At 50.7% G+C, this 23,708-nt stretch overlaps 2 protein-coding genes across 3 annotated transcripts in view; one reads left to right on the top strand and one right to left on the bottom strand.

Moving 5' to 3' along the window:
* USP22 (ubiquitin specific peptidase 22) overlaps positions 1-9,835 on the top strand; it is an 88,649-nt gene extending 78,814 nt beyond the window's left edge. For both annotated transcript variants that reach the window (XM_063171682.1, XM_063171681.1), the window contains 6 exons: positions 276-434; positions 2,010-2,136; positions 3,464-3,555; positions 4,994-5,056; positions 6,862-7,011; positions 8,930-9,835. In XM_063171682.1, coding sequence (XP_063027752.1) covers positions 276-434; positions 2,010-2,136; positions 3,464-3,555; positions 4,994-5,056; positions 6,862-7,011; positions 8,930-8,972 — 634 coding nt within the window. In that variant the 3' untranslated portion in view covers positions 8,973-9,835. The remainder of the gene's footprint in view (positions 1-275; positions 435-2,009; positions 2,137-3,463; positions 3,556-4,993; positions 5,057-6,861; positions 7,012-8,929) is intronic.
* Positions 9,836-13,107: 3,272 nt separating this feature from the next.
* TNFRSF13B (TNF receptor superfamily member 13B) lies at positions 13,108-18,890 on the bottom strand. Its single transcript, XM_063171409.1, has 6 exons — positions 18,818-18,890; positions 16,686-16,826; positions 15,768-15,893; positions 15,388-15,426; positions 15,117-15,317; positions 13,108-14,263 (listed from the first exon to the last, which is right to left on the bottom strand). The coding sequence occupies exons 2-6, from the start codon at positions 16,822-16,824 to the stop codon at positions 13,989-13,991; spliced, it is 780 nt and encodes a 259-aa protein (XP_063027479.1). The 5' UTR covers positions 16,825-16,826; positions 18,818-18,890; the 3' UTR covers positions 13,108-13,988.
* Between the last annotated feature and the right edge of the window lie 4,818 nt (positions 18,891-23,708).

Below are 23,708 nucleotides of genomic sequence, written 5' to 3'. Positions count from 1 at the left end.
GAAAGGATACAGATAGGAGGCTAAAACTTGTAACTCTCTCCAATGCCCTGATACAGCTGGACAGTGATTGGTCATTAAATCAAGATAATTCACATGTTGAATAAACAGTCTCCAACCACATTCCAAAGCAGCAAAACACAGGATAAGTGATTCAGATAATTATTGTTTCCATTTTTCTCTGAGGCTTCTCAGCTTCCCAGGAGCAAAATCCTGGCAAAGGGATTTTTCAGAAAATGTGAGGATGACATGTGTGGAACCATTTGTGTCCCCCCCAGTGGCGTTTCCACAACGATAGACCCGTTCTGGGACATCAGTTTGGATCTGCCAGGCTCCTCCACCCCCTTCTGGCCGCTGAGTCCGGGCAGCGATGGCAGCGTGGTCAACGGGGAAAGCCACGTGTCGGGCACCACCACCCTCACAGACTGCTTGAGAAGGTATTGACTGATTAAAATATGGATATTGATCTGGCACTGATATCCAACTGTGGCAGACAAAAACTCTCTAACGGTTTAAAGTTAGAAAGTATTTGTTTATTGTGGAATAGCTCCCAAATACACACTGCAATTTACAGGTGATTCCAGAGTCCTTTTGTCTATGCAAGTATTGAATACCCAAAATAGAAATGCATATTCTTAACTTTGGTACATCCCATTCCCAGTATGGATATTCATCTAGTACTGGTATCCAACTGTGACAGACAAAAACTCTCTAACAGTTTAAAGTTAGAAAGTGTGTGTTAATTGTGGGATAGCTCCCAAATACACACTGCAATTTACAGGTGATTCCAGAGTCCTTTTGTCTATACAAGTATTGAATACCCAAAATACAAATGCATATTCAGAACTTTGGTAGATCCCATTCCCAGTATGGATATTGATCTAGTACCAATATCCAAAAACTCTCTAACGATTTAAAGTTAGAAAGTGTTTGTTTATTGTGGGATAGCTCCCAAATACACACTGCAATTTACAGCTGATTACAGAGTCCTTTTATCTATGCAAGTATTGAATACCCAAAATACAAATCCATATTCATAACTTTGGTACACCCCGTTCCCCACTTCATATGGTAATTAGTTCAAAAGCTATTAAGCATGCACAGTTTGCTCCTTGAACTGGGTTGGTGGTCCCTTTCATGGGGAGGGGTCCCAAAATGAGGAAGTAAATGAAGTCTTCCTCGTTCTGACCTTTCTACCTTTTCAATGCAAATATGACAAATGAATCCTTGGTAGAACTCCCATTCCCCATCTTCAATTGGTTTCAGAACAGAGGAGGCCACAATTGTCTTATGTTCCTAAAAACTAAAATGGTTGATTTACTTTTTGAAAATCTAAACTTGGGGGAAGGGACTGAGAAAGAAAAGTCCGTGGTCCTGGCCTTTCTGTGTTGAATTTCTGGAAAAGAGGGATTTTGCTTTAGTTTGTAGTGAGAACATTGAGGGAGTCCATTTTCTGTGAGCACTTCCCTGTTCCCTAATGGTTTCTTCCCATGGCTCCTTTGAGCAGTTCTGTCTGAAAATTTTGAAAGAGATTTTTGTCAACAAAGGTTTTTTAGAAGGGTATCTGTATTTTCAAAAGAACTTTGTGTTTACAGGCCTTTCCATCTCAGAGCTTTGATCCCAGCCCTGGAGGGCTACAAGGTAGGATAGTGTGTTGCAGAAGAGTGTCTTCCATATCAATGTTTTTGGGTTTGAAAACAAAAGATCTCTCTTTGCTTTCTGTATGAAAATGAGCTGCTCTGCTGTAGGAGATGAACTGACACTGAGCTCCTTTCTCAGCCACTGATTCACTTCAGTGCAAGTCAGAGCAATGATCCATGTCACATTTGGATATCTGAGCCATGGCACTTTACATTATTCTGGTTTGATTGCAGGTTTTTCCAAAATTACATAAAACCCACTGACTCTTGTCTCTTGTGGTGCCAGTGACCCACAAGTGAAAGCGTTTCCAGCACATGTCAAAAACCATCTGATTGTTTTGTGCATTCCTTTGCTTTTCAATATTTTTTTAGGTTTACAAGGCCAGAACATCTAGGAAGCAGTGCCAAAATCAAATGTAGTGGTTGCCATAGCTACCAAGAATCTACCAAACAACTCACTATGAAGAAGTTACCCATTGTGGCCTGTTTTCATCTCAAAGTAAGTTCACAGGGGGCCAACAGAGCAGAGGATGTGATTTCCTCTCTGACAGGATGAGCTGAATTCCTGGATATGTCTTCTGGCTTTCACTGACTAAACTTTTATTATATAAATTAATATAAAGAACATCTTGCCTTGCCAGCTAGGTTTTCTATTAAGATAGTGTTACATTATCTCTGATGTAGCCTTGCAGTGTGTCTGGGGGAGCTTAACCAGCTTGAATCTAGAGACAGAATGGAAGGCTGGTCCAAAAGCTGAACCAGCACAGAAACCAATCTCCAGTTACACCCCCTCATCCTACATGGTACAATTTTTACACTTTCACTGAAAGATTGCCACTGTATTGAAGGAAAAGCATGGAAAAGTTCTGAGGTAAATCAAGGTGAACGTGCTCCACTCCTTTCCTATACTTAGTTCAGTATTTGTCTTATTCCAAATGACTGAAGATTTTTTGGGAAATAAATTACTTTTCCTAAGTAATTGTGTTGTCCTGTCTATGCAAAATGCAAATTTCATTTTGTGTGTTAACACAAGAGAGAAACACAAAAGATAAGAATTGCAGAAATCTCAGCTTTTCACATCTGGATCTGTTGCTAGGGAATTGTTACAGCATCACAATTGGAAAATACTTAACTTGAAGTGTAAATAGAGAAAAATTTCTGAGAAATTGAGAGGGAAGCTGCCTTTATATGGAAACTCATTCATCTCTTTCTGGTATTTGTTCCTGATCCAATTTGATGTTCAGTGAAGGAGATGAGGAGAGGGTGGTGGGTATTGCAGGCCCCTTTTGGCTGAGGCACAAGGCTTTTTTTGTTAGTATATTCCATTTTTTGTCTTAATTTGAATGGGCATTACTGTGTAGGCTTGACTCCTGTCACTTGAGATGATGGGATGGATGGATTCAGAGTGTGAATCAAACTCTGTTATCACCAGTTCTGTGAGCCAGGGTAGGCAGCAGCCATGGGCTTGAATAGCCCTGGTGCAAATGAACACTGCTTTGGGTAAAGGCTCTGTGTGCTCTCCTTGTTTAATATATCTTTTCTGTGATGTCAGGTGGGAATAGGTTTGTATGCATACATATCAAGGTAAATAATCTAATTAATACTGTGTTAACATTGAGCCCACAAATGGTGGGTATTTTTCCTGCTAGAAATGTGTTGTTATTTACATGGACATTCCCACAGAGCTGGTAGGAAAACTCTGGGGCTGTCCCTGTATAGTGACTGCTAATGTGCTTTCATGTTATTGTTTCTAAGCTTAGGACATTTATAAAAGAGATAAAATTTACCCTTTCTCTAAAGAAGAAACCTCTTGCCTTTGCCTGCAGCGGTTTGAACACTCAGCCAAACTGAGGCGGAAGATCACTACGTATGTCTCGTTTCCCCTGGAGCTGGACATGACACCTTTCATGGCTTCCAGGTGGGTTCCCAGCCCAGAACACCCCACAGAGCTGGGCAGAACTGGTTCTCAATTCACGCACGTGCAGCACAAAACAAGGAGCATTCCTGAGGGTACAGAACAGTGTCTGTGGTGGCACTTCTGCCATGAGCTTCTCTGTGGAAGATGTAGCTTCTCTAAACCCATTTTTAGATAAACTGTTCAGTTTCATGTGCCTGAAAAGGATTTATATTTAAACATTCTGGTGAGGTTCTTTAATTAATGTGTGTTATGTTTCTGGTTGCCTGTTCAATTTATAGACCCAGATCCATCCTGCCTTCAGATCCCTGCTTTGGTCCCATCCCCTCCGTGCCCACCCACCTGCCATCCTGTGCAGTTGGCCAGAACAGAGCCAGCCTAAGCCCTAACCAGTATTCCTGAAGTTATAAAAATCCTCCCTTTTTATTCCTGCACATAAGCAAATCTGGGGGTTTTTGTTTAGTACCTTCACCTTCTGTTTAGAGAATGCTGCAAGAAGCAAAAACATAGTCCAGATTAAAATAGGAACAGCAAGACTTCTGCCACCTCCCAGGTTTGTGGAAGACGTGGCATTTATATAAATGCACCTTTATGAAAGGAGTTTAATCAGCTTAATTAAAAAGTATTTGTCAGACATTCATGCAAATATGCAAGAGGATATTCAGATTTAAATTATATCTGAAGCAGTGCAGAAAGCCCCAAACCATGGTATCTCTTAACAGAGAGACTCTGTTTGATGCTGAAATTTTACTTACAATTTCAAGCTTTGCCTGCACTCCTTATTACCCAGGAAAGAAAGTAGATGCTTCTACCAAGAGGGAAAGAAGAGCTCTGAGGCTCTGTTAAATACTGTTATATTAAGAATATATGGTTTATTCCAATATATTCCTGAGACTTCCTTGTTCCTCTCTGGTGAATTCTCCCTGGATTGAACAGGCTCTGCTGATGAAAGGTATCCAGCATAATGGAATAGAGATGGGATAATCAGCAGGCATAACTCAGTACTCTGAATTTCACCAGCTAGGAAATCAACAGCATAATCCTATTGCTGCTGTCAAAACACAAAATGAATTCAGAAGTCAGAGCCAAGATGATTGACCCATTACAAGATAAAGGACTGATGTAATTAGATAATTTCCCGGGTTTCAAATACAAATCTTTTCTTAACCTGTTTTGAAGCTTTTTGGATAAAACATTTGACGTAAGCAGATGTGTGTTTGCAGCACTGGAGCCTTGACCAGGAGGAGAAATGGTGTTTGTGATGTAGCACTGCTGTGAGAGCAAATAAAGCATCTTTAGCATCCTAATCAGCCCTTTGCTGCTCAGCTGGAATAAGGACCTGGATTCAGAAAACAGGCTGTGTGTCATGTCAGAGCAATTTCCTGGGTTTGGGGAGCCACTGCTTTAAGTGACTGGATTTTTGTGTGTGTGTGTGTTGCAGTAAAGAGAGCAGAATGAACGGGCAGTACCAGCAGCCGACGGATAGTCTAAACAATGATAATAAGTAAGTGGTACATTCCATGCCTCCTGTTGTGAAAGGTATTGCCTTCTAGAAGGAGATAGTGTTGCTTTATACCCTGCAGTGCCAGTGCATTTCCATATCTGACAGCACAGTAAGTCTGGAATGTTGCAAAGCAAAGCTTCACTCACTGCAGTTCTGCCCTTCTGTTCCAGAGCTGAGGGTGAGACCCTCAAATGGTCTGTGGGCAAAATGAAATGCTGTGGTCACAATGTTTGTTACAAGAGATGGGTGTTGCCTTGAAATATTCCTCTTCCTATTGCAATGGCAAAGGGAGTTCCAGAAGACCAAAGAAAGTAATTAGAACACTGACACTCAAAGTCAGGAGCAGGTGATCCCAGTAATCCTGGGGTCTCCTGGGCAGATATTGATTCCAGTCAGAATAAATGATGGACTGGTGTGGGCCTTGCTTAAGAATGTAAAGGGGGTGTAATTGAAACGAATAGAAATGGTCACACAAACCTTACCTCTTCAGTTAAATAAGATTACAATTTTCATTGCTGCTGTTGTGTATTTAAATTCAAGGCACTTGATTTGCCACTAAAGGTTTCAGTAAGAAACTGGAATCACACAAATATGTAAAACCAAACTAACCAGGTCTTAGTGCAGGTGTCACCATGCAGGTGGTGTGTGGGCCTACAGCTTGAATCATTAGATGTAGGGCTAGAAAAGGTCTGAAGGTAACACAGCTGATCATTTTGTGGTTTGCACATGCCTTAACTTGGAGAAATTGTTGAAAATTAAGCAGATTTAGGTAATGAGAGCAGAGACTTCTCCTCAGGGATCTGGGTGCCTGGGAAGGGCTGGGGCAATGTCAGAAGGCTCCAGCTGGGACTGAAGTGTGCTGTCCATCCCAGCTGGATTCAAGGGCTCCCCTAGACAGGGTGGCTCTAAATCAGTGGCTCTGTAGGCAGTCAGTGAATAGGTGCCTTGTTGTGGCACCACTGTGTCAGAGAGTTCTGTGAATTTTCAACTTGAGTAGGACAATATCAAGTGAGATTAGAGAGATTATTTTACCATTATTCAGCTGTGCTTGTGTCACACACAAAGTGTGAGGGCAGCATTTTAAGAAAGAGTTAAAGAGAGTGGAAAATGCTTGAAAAAGAGCCACTAGTGTATTTAAGACTGGAAACAAAATCTTACCTTAGAACAAAAGAGCTAAAGACTTCATTCTTGCACTTTTAAAAAAAGAGAAGGAAAAAAAAATGAGAGCAACTTGCTTATCAGTATCTTTTTTGGAACAGAGGTAGACCTGCAAGTTTTCAGGCAAATGCACAGCAGCATCTGAGAGCTGGAAGTTGAGGCTGAATATATTCAGTATTTCAAAATAAGTACAGGCTTTGCAGATTAAGGGCAGTTAATCAGTTCAGCAGTTTATCATTAGAAATATCTAAGATTACCTCCTTCCCATACCTCAGATGCATTTTTTCTGGTTCACTAGAGTAAATCAGGGAAGTAGAAGGTCAGACTGGGTAATCAGTGTTCCTCTTCAGGAATGCACCAATATTGATCTACTTTAGAAGCAAATTTGGTAGCCAGTATTGGTAAAGCTGACAGTGATCACCAAACTGGAGAGTTGCAAAAATAGCAAGACAGGAAAAGAGAAATTTTTCTTTTTTTCCCTGGGCAAGGCCACCCTCTTCCCATCTAGTGTTAGAGCTGCTGTTTTATGGTGGATCAGATCCTTTACCATTACTATGTGTGCTTATGAACAAAAGTTTCTGCCTGTCTGAAATGTCTGTTCTTTCCCCCTTTGGATGCACATATTGATGGTCTGTTTCCTGTCCCAGGTATTCCTTGTTTGCAGTAGTTAATCACCAGGGAACCTTGGAGAGTGGGCACTATACCAGCTTCATCAGGCAGCACAAGGACCAGTGGTTCAAGTGTGATGATGCCATTATCACCAAGGCAAGCATTAAGGATGTGCTAGACAGTGAAGGGTAAGTGGTGCCCTGGGAAGGGGAAAAGAAGGCAAACTTTCACCTTTGTTGGGTTTTCCTTACTTAAAAAAAAACCCTTTTAAATCATAGAGAAGGATAATTTCTCTCTTGAATATCCCCTGTAATGCTCAGTGCTTCAGCATGGAGGCTGCACAGTTAAATTTATCCATGATTGCTTTATAACCCTGGATTTGCTGAAGGAAAGGAAGGGGAAGGACAAGGGACATCAGGTGACTGCAATGTCTGGAACTGCTGCTCATGTCCAAACTCCTGCTCATGGAAGGGATTCTGAAAACCAAAGTGATGTGATCTCCCAGTGCAGGAGCAGTGCTTACCTCTGACACAATCCAGTCTGTGCTTGCAGAACCTTTGGATTATAATGAGTGTAAAAGATTGGAAGAAAAGCCATGAAGGAAGTGCTGTGACCCAGAATAGCAAAGCTCTATGGGAGGCAGGTAGAGAACATGAGCTGTTCCTTAGCTCATGGCTTTAAATTAATCTCAGATTGACATTATGGCTTCTGATATTTATATTACACAAGCTTTGGGAGGACAGAGCAGTATTTTTCAAGGAAGCACCGTGGTGTTCCTTATTTGAGGGAAGCACTGGGGACTGGTGTATGTTCCAAGAAAAAAGCAACTTAAAATCTGAAGTCTTCATTTTGCATTTTCCACTGTGGACTTGGTACTGCAGAGATAAGTCTTTACCATTCTTGTTTTAATTATTCATGACATTTTCAAGGATTGCTGCAGGCACAATGTTCAGGTTGTAATTTTTTTAATAGATTTTCCCCGTTTTTCCTTTTTTTAAACTTCAATCGGGAAGTAAAAACAGAAATCTATAATACCTGAATTTTAGTGTTAAATGACTTGGCAGGGAACTTCTGCTTTGAGGTGAGCAGAGAAATGAGTTTGTTGTAATTCAGTAACGCATGCCTGGTGCTCAGGTGGGGTTATGCCCATGGAAGAACCTGCCAGAGGCAAGGAGAAGAGGATGTACAACACAGCTATTGCCCATAAAGGCTGGTTGGAGCTTTGATGCATTTCCCTGGTTCAGATAAAGGCTGACACTTTAGCTCTGCATCTCGTGAGGGAATCCACAGGGCTTGGATGGAATTGTAACAATTGGAACGTCTCAGAAGTGCTCTGAGGCTGTCAGGGTGGGTAAGGGTTGTGTGGAGATCAGTCCCCTTGTTCTGTGTGGCTGCTGAGGGGCTGGGCTCCCTGCTGTACCAGTACACACACAGCAGTTAGGGTCAGGAAGAACTTCATCCTTTAAAACACAAGATTTGAGTGCAGATTGACACATCAGATACTTGACTGGGACATGAGTGTTCACCCACATGGCTGCTGCTTCACTTTGCTTCTGTTCCAGTAAATGGGAGCAGTTTGCAGTAATCCTGGTCTGATCTCTGGTAGTGTGACTCTGAAGCAACAGCTGTACCTTAAAGCACCTTTATTTTGTGCCACATCAGTGTTAAATGGTTGCTGCCTGTCTGAGCACCAACAGAATCCGATCCTCCAGAGTTTTCAGGTCCTGAGTAGATTTTACAAGGTTTGACTCTTTCATAGAATCATAGAATGGCTTGGCTAAGAAAAGACCTTAAATCTCGTCTCATTCCAACCCCCTGCTATGGACAGGGACACCTTGCACTATCCCAGGTTGCTCCAAGCCCTGTCCCTGGCCTTGAACACTTCCAGGGATGGGGCACCCATGGGATTCCTCTTTGATGTACAGCTGTTCAGTTCCCTGAGTTGCTGGTAAAATTATGTCAGCTGGCTTCCCCCCTTCTCATCCCTGGAATCGTCTCAAATTGAAAAGAAAACCAAAATTAACAGCCCTCATGTCTTATGGTTGCATCAATGGAAACTCATCTGCTTTGGCACAGAACTGCCACTGTCCCTCTGCTCTCTTGCAGATATTTGCTGTTCTATCACAAACAGTTCCTGGAGTATGAATAGCCTTATCCAGCAGCTTGTCAGATGTAAACAAGGAAGAAACAACTCAAGCCTTCTGAATCGACACACAAACCTACCTGAAATGAAAAGACCCATTACAAACCAACTCGCACTGAGCTGTAACAGGACCTACTTGACACTGACTCACAGCCTGGAGAGTGAGAAATGAACAATGTCCAACGTGTGTGCAGTCCCACGAGGACGGAAAGGGGGAAAAGAGGCTGCAGTCAGTCACCTAACAGAGGAAATATAAAATGAAAGGAATGCTCTGGGTGGGGGAAATGGGAGCAGAGGAGTCCGGGCACTGGTACATCTCCTGTGTTCCTCCAAAAATGTGTGTGGGAAGGCAAAGGATTCTACCCTCATCTCCATAAAGCATCTTCTCCATTTGGTGCTTCAGCTCCAACGACCAATCATATAACAGTTAAAATTAAAAATCCAAACCCATTTTTTTATGCATATGGGTCTGAAAGCAGTAGAGTGGAGGAGGAGGGGATGAGACAACTAAAGGACTTTGCAAGTATCTTTTTATTTGTGAATTTTAGTTATTAAATAAATACAGTATGAAACTATTAGGCTCTTTTTTTTCCAACAACCATAAAAGAAATCCTGGATTGTGGGACTGAAGCTGCAGTACTCAGACAGGTTTTCAAGCATGCCTGCTTGCACAGGTAATGTTCAATGCCATCGGACTGCTCATCCAAAAGCATCAGCACAGATTCTGTTGTTTGAGCCCTTTTTTGTTTTGTTTTCTATAAATAGCTATTTTCTTAATTTTTTTCCTTTTATTCCCTTTTTTCACGAGAATGAAATTCATAAATGCAACCATCAGTAAAAATGAATGAATTGGTGTGTTTATACTGTAAGAGTGGTCTTGGTTCTTTTTGGTTTTGTTTTGTTGTTTTTTTTTTTTTTAATCTTGTGAATAAGTTTGAATTTCTCAAAAGCGCTTATTTTGTTGTTGCTGGTTTTGGTTTGGTTTTTTATCCCTCCTGCTGCTTTCCAAAGGTGGATTTACATATATCTGACACTTGAGAGAACCTCAGTGGTGAAAAATGTACCATCTGTTGGGAATGGTCGCTGCCGGGGCAGCTTTGAGTGATGGATCTGCTGCTATTGAGCCCTTCTGCAGTGCTCTAAGTAAACAACACATTTTCCTGGTTTGTGCTAGGCTGGTATTGGTTCCTTGTATCCTCCCACATGGATTAACTCTTCACGGGCTCTTCTCCTCTAGCAGTGGCACAGTCTGTGTGTTGGTGTTCTCAGCTCTGGGGCCTTTCCTCCCCTTCTGTCTTGTGGGGAGGCACCAGCAGGAGCTGCTCGTGCTGGATCTCACTCTCAGGAGCTTGGGCTGGGGGTGGAATTGCAGCCTGGGAGAGGAAACCTTCAGAACAGAGCTAAGAGCAAAACCAGCTTTGTTCTCCAGTGTGGAGAGGGTGAAGTGTCAGCTGGGCACTGTGTGAATTGGTGTCACACCAAAAGTCACAGAATGGTTTGGGTTGGATTTTCAGCATCATCTTGTTCCAGCCCCTTCCACATTCCCGGGTTGCTCCAAGCCCCATCCAGCCTGGCCTTGGACACTTCCAGGGATCCAGGGGCAGCCACAGCTGCTCTGATCTTTAATCTCTGAATAAATCCCCTGCCAGGCATTCCCCAGCTTTGCCAGTGTGGGAAGGCAGGGAGGGATCGAAGCCTTTAGGAATGAGGTACAAGGTGTCTCACACAGTCTGATAAACAGCAAAATAAGGGAATTGAGTGTTTGGGTTTTAAGTTACCATCTTACAGGAGCAGCTGAACAGGTGGAATTCTTCTGATTTGCACACAGACTGGAACGGTACGAGGAGGTTTTGTACATCGGCGACAGGGCACGGAGGAGGGCAGGACAAATGGAACATCCCGAGCCAGACCCAGGAGCTGGGTGTGGTGCGGGGGTGCCCGCACTGCCGAGACCGTCGCGTTCCTGCCTGTGTAACAATTTAATTCCCCTTTGTGCTCGGTGCCGCCCGCTCTGAGCCGAGCATTCCTGAGCAGGAGCCGCAGGAGAGCGGCCCCTCCTTCCCAGGGCGAGCCCGGCCCCGTGGCTGCGCTCCGCGCTGGTTAATAATGCAGCAGCAGCAGCCAGCCCTGCCATGCCCAGCGCTGCTGCTGCATCCCGGCCGGAGCGGGACTGCCACCCCGCGGCAAACGCCGAGGAGGATGAGGATGATGATGGGGATGGGGATGAGGATAGTTCCAGCGCTGCCTTCGCTTTGTCGCTCTGAGCCTTTGGCTGCCCTTTTAATGAATTCTGTTTTGCACAGCACACGCTCAGCCGGCGGAGCTGCTGCAGCCGGCTTTGTTACAGCCTTTAGGAACAAATTGTTTGGGGCCGAGGCAGCCGTATAAATCACCCTTAATTTTTCCTCCCCGCCCATCTGGTGGAGAGGCTCCTGCTCTGTGCGGCTGCACCGGCGCAGATGGTTCTCGGGGGGAGCTTTCAAGGCTCTCTTTCTGGTTTCAAAAGCAGAATTCTTAGGGTATTAAAAGGTCTTTTATTCTTTTCTTACCCCCTTCTCCCCCCTGCCAGCCCACCCCCCGTGTCCCTGCCCCAATCACACCAGGTTCTGTTGCCAGCAGCAGTAAATCCACGCCGGTTCCGAGAGGAGGGGACAGCATTTTCCCTTTTCCTATAAAAATGGAAGAGCGGCTGCTGGCGTATGAGCAGCCCTACCCCTCCTGCTGCTTTCTCTCACACACAGCCCTCTCTTCCCCTCCATCCCTTCAGCCCTGCAGCTCCTGCACGGAATCATTCCCGGGAGGTTCCTCTGGAACTCCCTCAGCATCGCCTGCAGGAAAACGCTGGAGCACCCTAAGGGAGGGTGAGGCAAAGGCTCCCTGATGTGCTGACAGCCAGCACCGACAGCTCCTCATCCAGGGGAGCACTTTGGGCTTGATTTGTTTATTTTGAGGTACATTTTCTATCGGCACAGCTGGGTCTGTTGGGAGGAGGCATTTGCAGAAATGACTGGAAACAAAGAGTGGTGCAGCCGTGCAGGCTCACGGTGGGGTGTGTTCTGTTACCTGCCAGCAGTGAACACGACTCTACAGAGGACACAAAAATAGCCAGAAAGTGCTTTTAGCTCCATTTTCATGTCCCTCAGCCTCTGGAGTAGAGATAAAGCTTTGCCTGATGCTGGTGCCTGATGGAAAAAGCAGAAATGTGAGAATTGGTTAAACCCTGGGCAGGAGATCCTGCTCAGAATCAGTGCCCTTAATTCCCAATGGGGTTGGACCCATCCCATCTGGAATTACTGTGTCCTGTTCATGGTGTCCCTCTGACACTGGAACTGATGTCTCCAGGTATGCTCTTTCAGAGCTGCTGTAAAATGCCCAAATCCCCTGATTCCTCTTGGTTCTGCAGCTAAGGGTGTTTGTTATTTTCCTGCTAATTTGTTCAAGTTGCTCTCTGTTACCTTTTCTGTGCTGATAATTGTAGTTCTATTCCCACAAGGAGGGGATGGTGAGGGATGCTCCCCTCCTGTGTCTGGGCAGGACCTGGCTTCTGCTGAGAGTTTTCCCCAATTTTTGGGACACCACACGGTGACAGGAGGAGCAGCCCTGTCCCATCCTGGCTTTGCCTGGGTGTGAGGTGGGTGACCTCCTGAGCCAGCTGGGGCTCCTGGTGCCACACAGGGTGACCTCCTGCTCTCATAGCACAGGCATGGCCCTAAAATCCTTCTCATTTGAATAATTGATACCTCTTGATCCTTCAGGGATGCCCTAATTGCAGCAGTGGTGGCATGTGTTCACTAATTCTATCCTGTTTTTAAATAAGGTTCTGAATCTCTGTGCAAATGCCATGGCCAGGGGTTCCTGGAGGTGGCACCTGAAGGTCTGTAGGGCACCAGAGCTGGCCTGGATCCAGGTGTTCCCCTGCTGGAAGGGGCAGCCTGGGGAGGCCCTGGCTGATGCTGCTGAGGGTTTTCCTTCTCCTGAATTCCCTGTCCCTGCTGGGAAGTTTGGGCAGAGGGGGCACAGAGCTGGGGGCATTGGTGCCAGGGGAGGATGTGCTGGTGCTGCCCCAAGCTAAGTGCAAAACCTGCTTTCCAAGGGGTGCATATATAGAATTACATTTATTCTTTCAAGTTTAAAGCTCTAGTTTAAGACAGTGGAAGGGATGAGCTCCTACCAGGAGTGATTCTTTGCAAAAAAAAAAAAAAATAAATCTTACAGTCTCCTTTAGTGGAAATGAGAACTTCAAATTACACGTTGAAACCCCTATTTTTCTGTGATAGCTTTCAAAGCCAGGTTAGATAAAAAAAAAATATTCTCTCAAAGCAGCTTTATCTCCAGCTGATTCCTCACTTTTACCAGCTCTTCAGAATAACCCAGGTCAGATATACATAAATCCAGTTTTGTAGAAAGTTCTCAGCCTTGGATGAATTTTCATATTTAAACCCAGTTCCATTGAAGGTTTTGGTGCCTGTCCCAGCTCCTCATGTGCAGCATCATGTCCTGGTCCTGAGGCAAAGCCTCACCATCACCCATGGCAGTGCTGGGAACTGGCACTGGAGCTTCCCACACTGGCTCCTTATCAATTTCACCAGTAAATCCTTGGACCCAATTCCACATTTCAGAGGTTTACAGCTGTGCTGAACATTGTTCTGATTGATGAAGGAATCTGCAGGCAGGGAGAGGAGAGGAGAGCAGGGATCCTTTGCAGGGATGCTGGTGTGGAACCAGGATGAAAAGCCCCCATGAGATGTCTCCAAGGGCTGGGATGCACCCAGGTCAAGCTGGAGGATGAAGTCAGATGCTGCCACATGGGAAGTGACTTCTTTCACTGGGAGTGCACAAGAAAAATGGGAATTTGTTTTCCTGAGTGGAAGCAAACAGCTCTGTGCAGCCTCCAGCCCTGTCTGTGTCCTGCAGCCTGGGCTGGGCAGAGGCTGTGCCAGGCAACAGAGGGTGAAGCAGCTTTGGTTTGGGGGCACAGAGAGCATCCTCCCACTGTGATCCCGTGCTGGAACCCCTCTGTGCTCACACCATGGGCGTTTTCTCCTGGGCAGGAGAGCAGATGATTTTGAAGTGGCCATCCTCAGGGCTGGGCAGGGCCCCAGCGCTGCCCGTGCTGCAGATCCCGGAGAAGGAGGGAGCAGCCCTGTCCCCAGGGTGGCCGGAGCTGCTGGGGCACGGTTTGGTCTCTTGGACAGCAGAGCCATGTCCAGGGAAGCAGAAGCCACAGGTTTCCACTGGCTCTGGGATTCTGATGCTGGTGAATCCCTCAGCAACGCTGGCGGCTTCCACCAGTCCATCTGCAAATAAATGCATCAGCCGAGGGGCCCAGGAGCAGCTCTCACCTGGGAATGCTCTGGAGTGCTGCCCTAGAGCCGGTGAAAAGCTGCTCCTGGACCTGGAGAGGACACCCAGCTCCCAGCATGGACTCACTGCACCACCAGGAACACCCAGAGAATCTCTCCAGACCTGGTGGCTTATCTTGAAGATCACCCTTTGATCCCTGTGTCCTTCAGCAAAGCAGACAGGAATGGCCTGAGGGACAGTCCCTGGAGTGACTCCAGGTGTCACATTGGCTCATGGGGTTTTCCTCAGTGATTTTTGACATTGATGGCTTTGAGGTGGGTGCATGTAAACATAGGTGTGTGTGATGTGTGTGCAGAAACAGGTAAGTAGGCATTATTTTCTTTGGAAAGGCAGGAGAGAAGAAAAGGAGGAAGAATGAAACCACCTTTTCCATGGTGAATTGTTCCCCAGCATCCTTTCTCCTGTTCTCCCTGACACAAGGACTTGTGAAGCCCCTCTGGCTGCAGAACTAAAACTGGGTATTTATGGGGTTTTTGTGGGACAGATGCTCGTTTTGGAAGAGGGTTGGGTTGTTTTCAGGCGTTCATTTTGGAAGGGGGTTGGCTTTTGTCCCCTCACCCTCTGGATGGAGACTGGAGATTTGCTGCCCGTGGAGCAGCTCCAAGAGGGAATCTGTGCCTGGGGAGGGAGTGACTGAAGGGTCAGGGTGGAGAATCGGGCACAGGGCTCCAGTCCTGCTCCTCTCCCAGGCTCATCCTCATTGTCTTTGCTTTTTCTCCCTCCCTTTAGGAAATAGCTCTGCCCAAGCCTGCCCCCCAGTCTCCCCCCCGTCCCGGTGTCACCCACCTTTGGCGGGGTCCTCCCGGCAGTGGCAGGGGGCGGCGCTGGGCTGGCAGTGTCCCGGCTCTCCCCTCCTGCGCAGGTGGCTCCAGCCCAGGAGCAGGGAGCAGCCCAGGCTGGCGAGGCACAGCCCGAGCAGCAGCCACAGCGCCAGCCACGGCTCCTGCTCCGCGCACGGCTCCGGCTCCAGCACGGCCGCGGGCGTGGCTGCGGCAGGACAGACGGACAGGACCCCTCAGACACCTCTGCGGAGCCTTTCTGGCAGGGAAGGAGCTGCCAGCGCTGTGCCCTGCGCTGGGAAAGGGTCTGGGAGCAGCTCCGTGTCCCCTCTGCCCGCTGGTGCTTCTCCATGGTGAGGTGGAGGAGATCCCTTCCCATGCCCCTTTCACACCCTCCCACATCTTCAGGGGGTGTAGGACCCCAACCCCAGTGTAGGACTTGGGGATCTTGGGGCTCTACCTGTCCCCTCTTTCTGCCCCTCCCTGGGGCAGCTCAGCCGGGTGGGACCCAGGGCTGCCAACTCCCCCCTGCCCTGGGAGCTGCCCAGGCTGTGAGCACAGGGAAAGGCCAGGGTGGGATGGAGGAAATGGGAAATGGGCCCTGGCTGCTTTCCCCAGCCCCAGTTCCAGGACAAGGGGGGGTTCTGGTGCCCCTTGCCCAACTCACGCTCGCAGGACGGGGCGCATTCCCGGGGGTGCTGCCCGCACACCGAGCTGCACCTGATGCAGCTCTTCACCAGATCATCGTAGTAAAACCCAGGTCTGTTGTTGCAGTCCATGGACTCTGGGGAAGGAGAGAGGAGGGGAGTGAGATGATCACGGTGTCCTCAGCACATCCATCCCACCCCAATGCACGGCAGGACGAGCCCAGCTCCTGCTCTGGCAGCTCAGGGGGGACCTGCCTGCAGCCCCAGCACTGACAGCATCAGTGGGGCTGCCAGGGGGACAGACCCGGGATTTGGGCTGGAGAGCTGGGGAAAGGCCCCTGCTGGCAGCTGAGGGGAGGGGATGGTCTCAGCCAGCCTGGGCTCACCTGGGGGCTCCTGGCTGCTGCTGCTGCTGCCCTGGGGCTTGCACAGCGCCTTGGGACACACCAAAACCTGCCTCAGGATGCCAGGAATGGCATCTCCTGTCCTCAAGGAGGAGATGTTCACCTGTGGCTGCTGAGTGAGCCCTGGAGGGGTGAAGCCACCTCAGCCTGTGGCTCCAGGAAGGGTGCTGGCACAGGGCTGGGCACCAGAGTTCATTTGTCCCTTGTCCTCCTCCCCAGGTGTTTTCAGGCCCTGTCCCAGGCTGGGGGTTTGTCATTATCCACATCCCTGCCTTTGGAGGGTGGAATGGGGCATTCCCCAGTAGGGAACAGGAGTGCAGGTGCAGCCTGGTGACCCCAGAAGGGAGCAGAGCTGCAGCCCCTGGTCCTGCCAGCCCCAGCCCATCCCTGGGGAGCTGCCACATCCCCGTGTGCATTTGGCCTGAGCTGGCTCTGAGCCCGCCCTGGGGCTCATCCCAGGCTCTGCTCCTCCCTCCCAGCCTGGCCCCATCCCTGGCTCTCCCATGCAGGGCGGCCCAGACTCACCACACACAGCATCACACTTCCTGGCCAGGGACTGCCCGCAGGCCAGGCTGCAGGGGATGCACTGCGAAACGAGGGTGTCCCAGTACTGCTGGTCAGTGCAGTTCCTCATGGCATCCTGCCCCGCTCGTGGCCCATCCATGGCTGCAGGAGAGACACAGGTGGGTGTGGGGGGGTCACCGTGGGGAGCTCTGCAGCCACTTTGTCCCCTTGTGGGGCTGGGACCCTGCGGGGGGATCCTGGCTGTGCCTCAGCCTCTCTGGGCCCAGGCTCACACAGCCCAATCTGCTGTTCAGGCTCTGTGTGTGTCCTGTGCCAGTGCCAGGGGACACACACAGAGCCCACCCTGGCCTGGAGGTGCCCCTGAGCTGTGCCCTGGGGGTCTGAGGGTCCCTGCACCTGCCAGAGGAGCACTGGGGACTATTGCTATCCTTACAGGCTTTTCTGAAAGTACCAGAACCACCACCTTGTGTGTCATTGCTGCCCTTTCTCTTGGGTGTTCTGGTGTCATAGTGAAACCAGGCTGATGAATAAGAAATGTCAGAGCAGAAGAAGGAGGGAAATCTCCCCAGGAGACTTCAGGCACCAGTTTAAGCAGTGCCAGCTGGAGGTGGACGTGCTCTTGTCCCTGTCAGGGGTTCTTGTCCCATCCTCTGCTGCCCCAGTGCTCCCAGTGCCATTGTGCACTGGATGTGATGCCAGAGGCACAGGAGCAGCTCTCAGCAGCACAAAAACCACCCAGACCTCACATTTAGAGGAATTGGCTGGCTGATGACAGCCCCTGGGCTGTGCCACACGCAGGGGCTGCAGCTGCAGGAAGCTCAAACCCAGCAGAGGGGGCAGTGCTGGCCATGAGCCCTTTGCAGCCTGAGAGGGCTCCCGAGAGCCCCATCCCTCCCTGAGCCCTCCTGGAGCTGCAGCTCTTTCCTGCAGGCTGGGGGATGCTGGTGCTGATGGCCCCAAAGGCTCAAAGCTTCCCCAAGCTGCACTGTCAGCTCTGTGTGCCCACAGGCTGAGCTGCTGCTTGGCAGGGCCAAAACTTTGATTTTTATAGAGAAAATCCCCAGTGCTCCTCTAGGATCTCTCTCCAGGACTGAGATTGGGCACTTTGCACATCTGTGCTGCCCCTGCCCATCCAGAACCTTCCCTGCAGGATGAGCTGGGTCCTGCCTGGGGCAGCATGAGAGAAACCCACCCCCATTCCCAGGGGAAAATCCTCTCTGCACTGGGATGCTGCCCTGACACTGCCACTTGTTCGATTAACATTGCTATCAAATTAAATAATGACTTATTTAATTTTATATAAAATATAAAAGAGACATCCCCAGGGCAGAGCGAGGCTCAGGCCACTGCTCCCCTCGGGTGCTCTGGGACCAAAGCTGAGCTTTGCACCCAGAGCAGCCCCAGGGCTGGCAGGGAACCCTTGGGGTGGCAGGGGGCTGAGCCAGCCTTGGCCTGGGTGGATTTCCCATGGGATAAGGGATGGGAACAGATCTGGGGCTGTGTTAAAGCTGAGGAGCTGCAGCCTGGGCACCTCCCTCCCAAGGACACCCCCAAGGAGATGTTTGGTCTCTTCTAGGACAGACCTTCCCCTCCCTGGGGAGTCCCAAGGTACACGTGGTGCTCCCAGCACGGAATTCTCAGCCATGGATTTTCCAGCAGAGCCAGGTGAGTCTCTCCCTCTGCCTCTCAGGACCCTCTGAATTTCCCCACAGGCCCCTCATGCAAAGCTCCAAGGAACCACAGGACAGGGGGGAATGGCTTTTAGCTGAAGGAGGGTAGATTTAGATAAATTATCAGGAAAAATTCTTCCCTGTGAGGGTGGGCAGGCCCTGGCACAGGTGCCCAGAGCAGCTGGGGCTGCCCCGTCCCTAGAAGTGCCCAAGGCCAGGTTGGATGGGGCTGGAAGCACCTGGGACAGTGGGAGGCGTCCCTGCCATGGCAGGGGGGTGGAACAGGACGAGAATTCAGCTCCCCACCAGCTCAAACCGTTCTGAGATTGCCCCTCCAGCCCCACAGCAGGGCGGGAGCTCTGAGCCTCCCCTCCCCTCCTTGCTGGCCCCGGGATCATGCCCAGCCCCAGCCCTGGCCCCAAACCCCCCATGCCACCCCAGAGCCCCCCATGGGTCACTCACATGTGGCTCTCAGCAGTGGCTACTCCCCCTGGGCTCCAGCCATGGCCCTGGAGCTGCAGCACTGAGCCCTGCCTGGCCCAGGGTTATTATTAGAGAGATTTGGTTAATGCCTGGCTCTGCACTTCCTGGGGCTGCCCCTCGTCCCTTCCATGCAAATTGGCTGCACACTCAGGGCCCTGCATTGGCTCTGGGTGCCTGGGCTGCTGGGACAGCGTGGGGACACTGCGGTGTGTCACAGGACAGGGACAGGTGTGCTGGCCCGGGTGGGCACACTGCAGAGGGCCCTGTGGAGCGGGAGCTCTCAGCAGAATCCCAGAATCACAAAGGCTGGAGAAACCCTCTCAGACTGAGCCCAGCTGTGTCCCCAGCACTGCCACGGTCACGTCCCCAAGTGCCACCCTGAAACACCTTGTAGATCCCTCCGGGGGTGGTTCCACCACTGCAGCCTGTGCCAGGGGCGTGCTTCCTTCAGGGAAAGGAGTTTTACCCTGCCAGGACCAGGCACTTCCATCCTCCCCATGTCCCCAGCATGGTCAGCACAAGCCACTGTCCTGTCTCCTGCTCACAATTCACAGAACATGTGAGTTGCCTTAAACACTGATTTTTTTTTATTTTTGTGAGGTGCCTTAAATACTGATTTTTTTTTTTTTTTTTTTTTGTGAAATGCCTTAAACGCTGATTTTTATTTTTTTTTTCAGTGAGGTGCCTTAAACACTGATTATTTTTTTTAGTGAGGTGTCCTAAACACTGATTTTCTCAGGTGCCTCCATGTCTGGGAGGCAGGAGGGCTGTGCTATGTGCTATGCCCTGCATGGGCAGCTGAGTCCTGGCTGGGCTGGGGGCACAAAGCATTAATAACTCATTAATAACTCATCAATAGCACACTAATAACTCATTAATAGCACATTAACAACTCATTAATAGCACATCTGGTTTTTACAGAGGCGAAGAGCCCCCTCTGCCCTGCTGGCAGCCCCAGAGGTTTGTCCCTGCTCCTGCAGGGATGCTGGGCATGGCTTGGCAGCACACGAGGCGCTGGCAGCGTGGCACAGCCGTGACTCAGCTCAGCCCAGAGGGACCTTTCTGCAGAAGCAGCTCAAGGAGGAAGGAAGCAGCAATACCAGTTACTAAAAGCACTCGTGGAGCAGCACCAAGGGTTCTTCTGGTTGGTTCAAAGCTCCTGATTTGTGCTCGCCACGTGCAGCTGGAGGGGCCAGGGGATGTTTGGCTGCCGTGCCCATTGCAGGGACGCTGGAGGCTGGTCCTGCTCACGGGGAGCAGAGCCCAGAGGAGCCCAGCACCTCGTGGATGTGGCCCATGAGATCCCAGATCCTGAGGGAGGGTGGGAAGCAGCTCTGGCACCATCCTGAGCACCTCAGGGCTTGGAGCAAGGAGCAGCAGAGGAGGCACCGCAGGGACAGTGCCACATGTGCCTGGCACAAAGGATGAGATCGCTGCTGTGCTGAGCCTCCCCTGGCAGGGACATCCCCATTTTGGCACTGCCCGAGCTGGGTGAGTGTGGCAGAGCAGGAGATGGCCCTGCAGAGGCGGCCCCAGCCCCGAGCTGCTCTCGGGGTTTTGCAGGGGAAACTCGCTGCTGTAAATAGCAGCAGAGACTCGCAGTTTCCACCCTGGTGAGCCCTCGGGAGGGAAGTGAGAAGCACTTGGGGGTGGTTTGTCCCTCCTGGCTGAGCAGGGAGCAGGCAGTGTGCTTTCAGCTGTACACTTCTGGGGCTGGCTGGGCTGGAGCCCCATTTCCTTGGCCGTGTGCCCCATTCCTCACCCCCTGTGCCCCAGACACCCTCAGCCCTCCTGCAGCCTCTGAGGGCTCTGAGCACCTCCAGACACGGTGCCCCATGAGCTCCTGCCCCACAGCCAAGGCAGTGGCTGCCACCCTGGGGCTGTTCCTGAGCTTTGGGCAGCCACCGCCAGCCCCCTGCTCTGCATTTCTGGATTAAAACCCTTCCTCTGCTGAGTTCACTGCTTCCCCAGAGCATCAACCAGGATTCTTACAAACCAGCAGCTCCCTGTGCATCCTCCCAGTGCCGTGAATCCCTCAGCAGGCTTTGCATCCCTCTGCATCCCCCACAAGGTTTTGCATCCCTCAGTGCCCATCTGCACCTGGCTCTGGAGGTGCCCCACTCTCTCTGGGGTGACAGAGCACAGTTTTTTCCTGACAACAAAATGTGTTTTTCTGCTGGGCTCTTGCCCCAGTGGCAGTGCTGCAAGGAGAGCTGCAGGTGGCACAGGCAGACAGGGTGGGCAATGTTTGGCCCTGAAGTTTTAGGGGTGCTTTGCCTTCCCCTTGAGCAGCTTTGCTGGGATGATTTCCTCCCTCAGCCCGGCTGCTTTTGGCAGTGCCGAGCCTTGGGCAGGAGGTTTGCTCACACACCTGCTGCCTTCAGGAGCTGAGAAAAGGGGCCGAGGGGGAAGGAGGGGAAGAGGAGCCCTGGGGGAAGGGGAAGAGGAGCCTTTTTCGGCCGAAACTGCCGACTGTGGGTCGGGCTGAGCGCAGCCGGCTCCGAGGGCTCATTCTGAGCACAGATGGCTCCGAGGGCTCATTTCTGTCACCCCAATTCCCCGCGGGGCGCCGAGGCCAGGCTGTGCCTGTCCCGGGGCATCCCCCTGTCCTGTCACCGTCACCTCACAGCACAGCCAGCGTCCCTGCAGGGCTGTCACTGCTGTCACCGGGCTGTGCAGAGCCGTGGCCGTGCTGTGGCACTGCCACTCGTGAGGGCATCCCCGTGTCCCCAGGGTGCGGCTCCTTGTCCCCACTGCTGTCCGGAGCTCCTGGGCACGGCTGTCCCCAGGGTCTGTCCTGTGTGTCTGTCTGTCCCCGGGGTCTGGTCTGTGGCTCTGTCCCCAGGATCTCTTCTGGGGGTCTGTCCCCAGGATCTGTTCTGTGCCCAAGATCTGTTCTTTGTGTCTGTGCCCAGGATCTGTGGCTCTGTCCCCAGGATCTGTGTGTCTGTCCCCAGGCTCCGTTCTGTGTGTCTGTCCCCTGCTCTGTTCTGTGTGTCTGTCCCCAGGATCAGATCTGTGTGTCTGTCGCTCTGTGCTGTGTGTCTGTCCCCAGGCTCTGTGTGTCTGTCGCTCTGTTCTGTCCGTCTGTCCCCAGGATCAGATCTGTGTGTCTGTCGCTCTGTTCTGTCCGTCTGTCCCCAGGATCAGATCTGTGTGTCTGTCGCTCTGTGCTGTGTGTCTGTTCCCAGGATCTGGTTTGTGGCTCTCTCCGCAGGCTCTGTTTTGTCCCCTGCTCTGTGCTGTGTGTCTGTCGCTCTGTGCTGTGTGTCTGTCCCCAGGCTCTGTGTGTCTGTCGCTCTGTGCTGTGTGTCTGTCCCCAGGAGATGGCACCCTCGGCCAGCCCAGCCCGGCTCCCGCTGGCCCCGGCTGTCCCCGCGCCCGGAATCCTCCAGCGCGGCCAAAGGGAATCACAATTCATGGAATGGTTTGGTTCGAAAGGACCTTAAAGCCCATCCAGTTCCACCCCCGACAGGCACAGGGACACCTTTCACCAGCCCGGGTGGGACAGGTCCCTGTGGGATGCAGCCCCGGGCTGGCTCCTGCCCCTCCCTGGCACCTCCATTCCAGCACTCCCAAATTCGGGGGGTTCAGAGCCCCCCTCTCAGCCCACACTGCTCCATTCTCCCTCTGCTCCCCGTCCTGGCACCACCCCTGGGGCATCACCCAAGGGTGCTCAGTGCCCACCGGGGCCTGGGCACCCTGTGCCACTCTGACCCTCACGGAGGCTGTGCCAGGGCTGTGGGTGAGCCCTGGGTGACCCAGGCTCCATCCAGAGCTGCATCAGCAGGGTGGGGCTGCAACAGCCTCCTTGCCAAAACCCAGCGCTGATCAGGAAAAGGAAAGCATTTTACCAAATTTTACCAAAACCCAGGCTGTGCTCCCCAAACCCAGCTGGAGACAAGGATGGCCAGATGGGGAAAGACCTGGGTTGGCTGAGGTGTGGCACAGAAATGAGGAAGAAGCCCTAAAAACGCGTAGGGAAGGAGCAGGGTTCAGTGGCAGGGCTGTGTGCTGAGGTGTAAAGCGTGGGTGGTGGAGAAGGGAGATGAGTCAAAGAACAATCTTTGGGCACAACAGCTGATCTGATTACGTGGGGTTTTGACCTGGTGGGAACAACTCCTTGTCCTCACTGCTGAATTCTCTCTGGAGAGGTGTTTTCCTGGCAGAACCCTCATGGGAGGGGGTTTGCAGCCTGCCCAGGAGCTCTGCTGTTAATTTTTAACTCTAAAACCCTGGGGAAATTCCAGAGGACTGGAGGGTGGCCAGTGGGAGTCAATTTAATATTTAAAAGGGATAAAAGGGCTGATCCTGGGAATTACAGGCCAGGTGAGGCTGATCGCCGTCCCCGCACAAATTATGGGCTGGGTAATTGAGGATGGTGTCAGCCAAAAATTAGAAGCTAAAAATATAATTAAGGTCGTTAGCTTGGTTTCATGGATGGCAGCTCCTGTCAAGTGAGTCGGCTTTGGTTTTTTGGCATGACTCTGGGCTGGCTGATAAAGCTAATTGTGCTGCTGCTTTATAATGGGTTTCTCCAAAGTATTTAATTTAGGGCCATGTGACATTTTCATTTGTAGGACTTGCATTCTATGGAGCCAGCAGAGCAGACATCCCACGGCTGCGCTGGCGGCTCGGGGCGGTGGCCAAGGGGGCTGAGGTTTGCACAGGGTGCTGTTTTCAGCAGGGATGCTGAGGTGAAATGGGGTTGGCAGGGCAGGCAGCCCCACAGGGATATTCCCTCTGCCCTGCCCAGCAGCCAAAATGTGGGGAAAACCAGGAGGGAGCAAAAGATTTGGATTTTCCTGCTAAAGCACAGCGAGGTCTGGTGGCAGCAGCAGGCACTGATAACCCAGCTATGGGTGTAATT

Source organism: Melospiza melodia, chromosome 18 (genome assembly GCF_035770615.1).
Source record: "Melospiza melodia melodia isolate bMelMel2 chromosome 18, bMelMel2.pri, whole genome shotgun sequence".
Lineage (NCBI taxonomy): Eukaryota > Metazoa > Chordata > Aves > Passeriformes > Passerellidae > Melospiza > Melospiza melodia.
The sequence above is the reverse complement of the archived record's forward strand: the minus strand, read 5'-3'. Positions and strand labels throughout refer to the sequence as shown.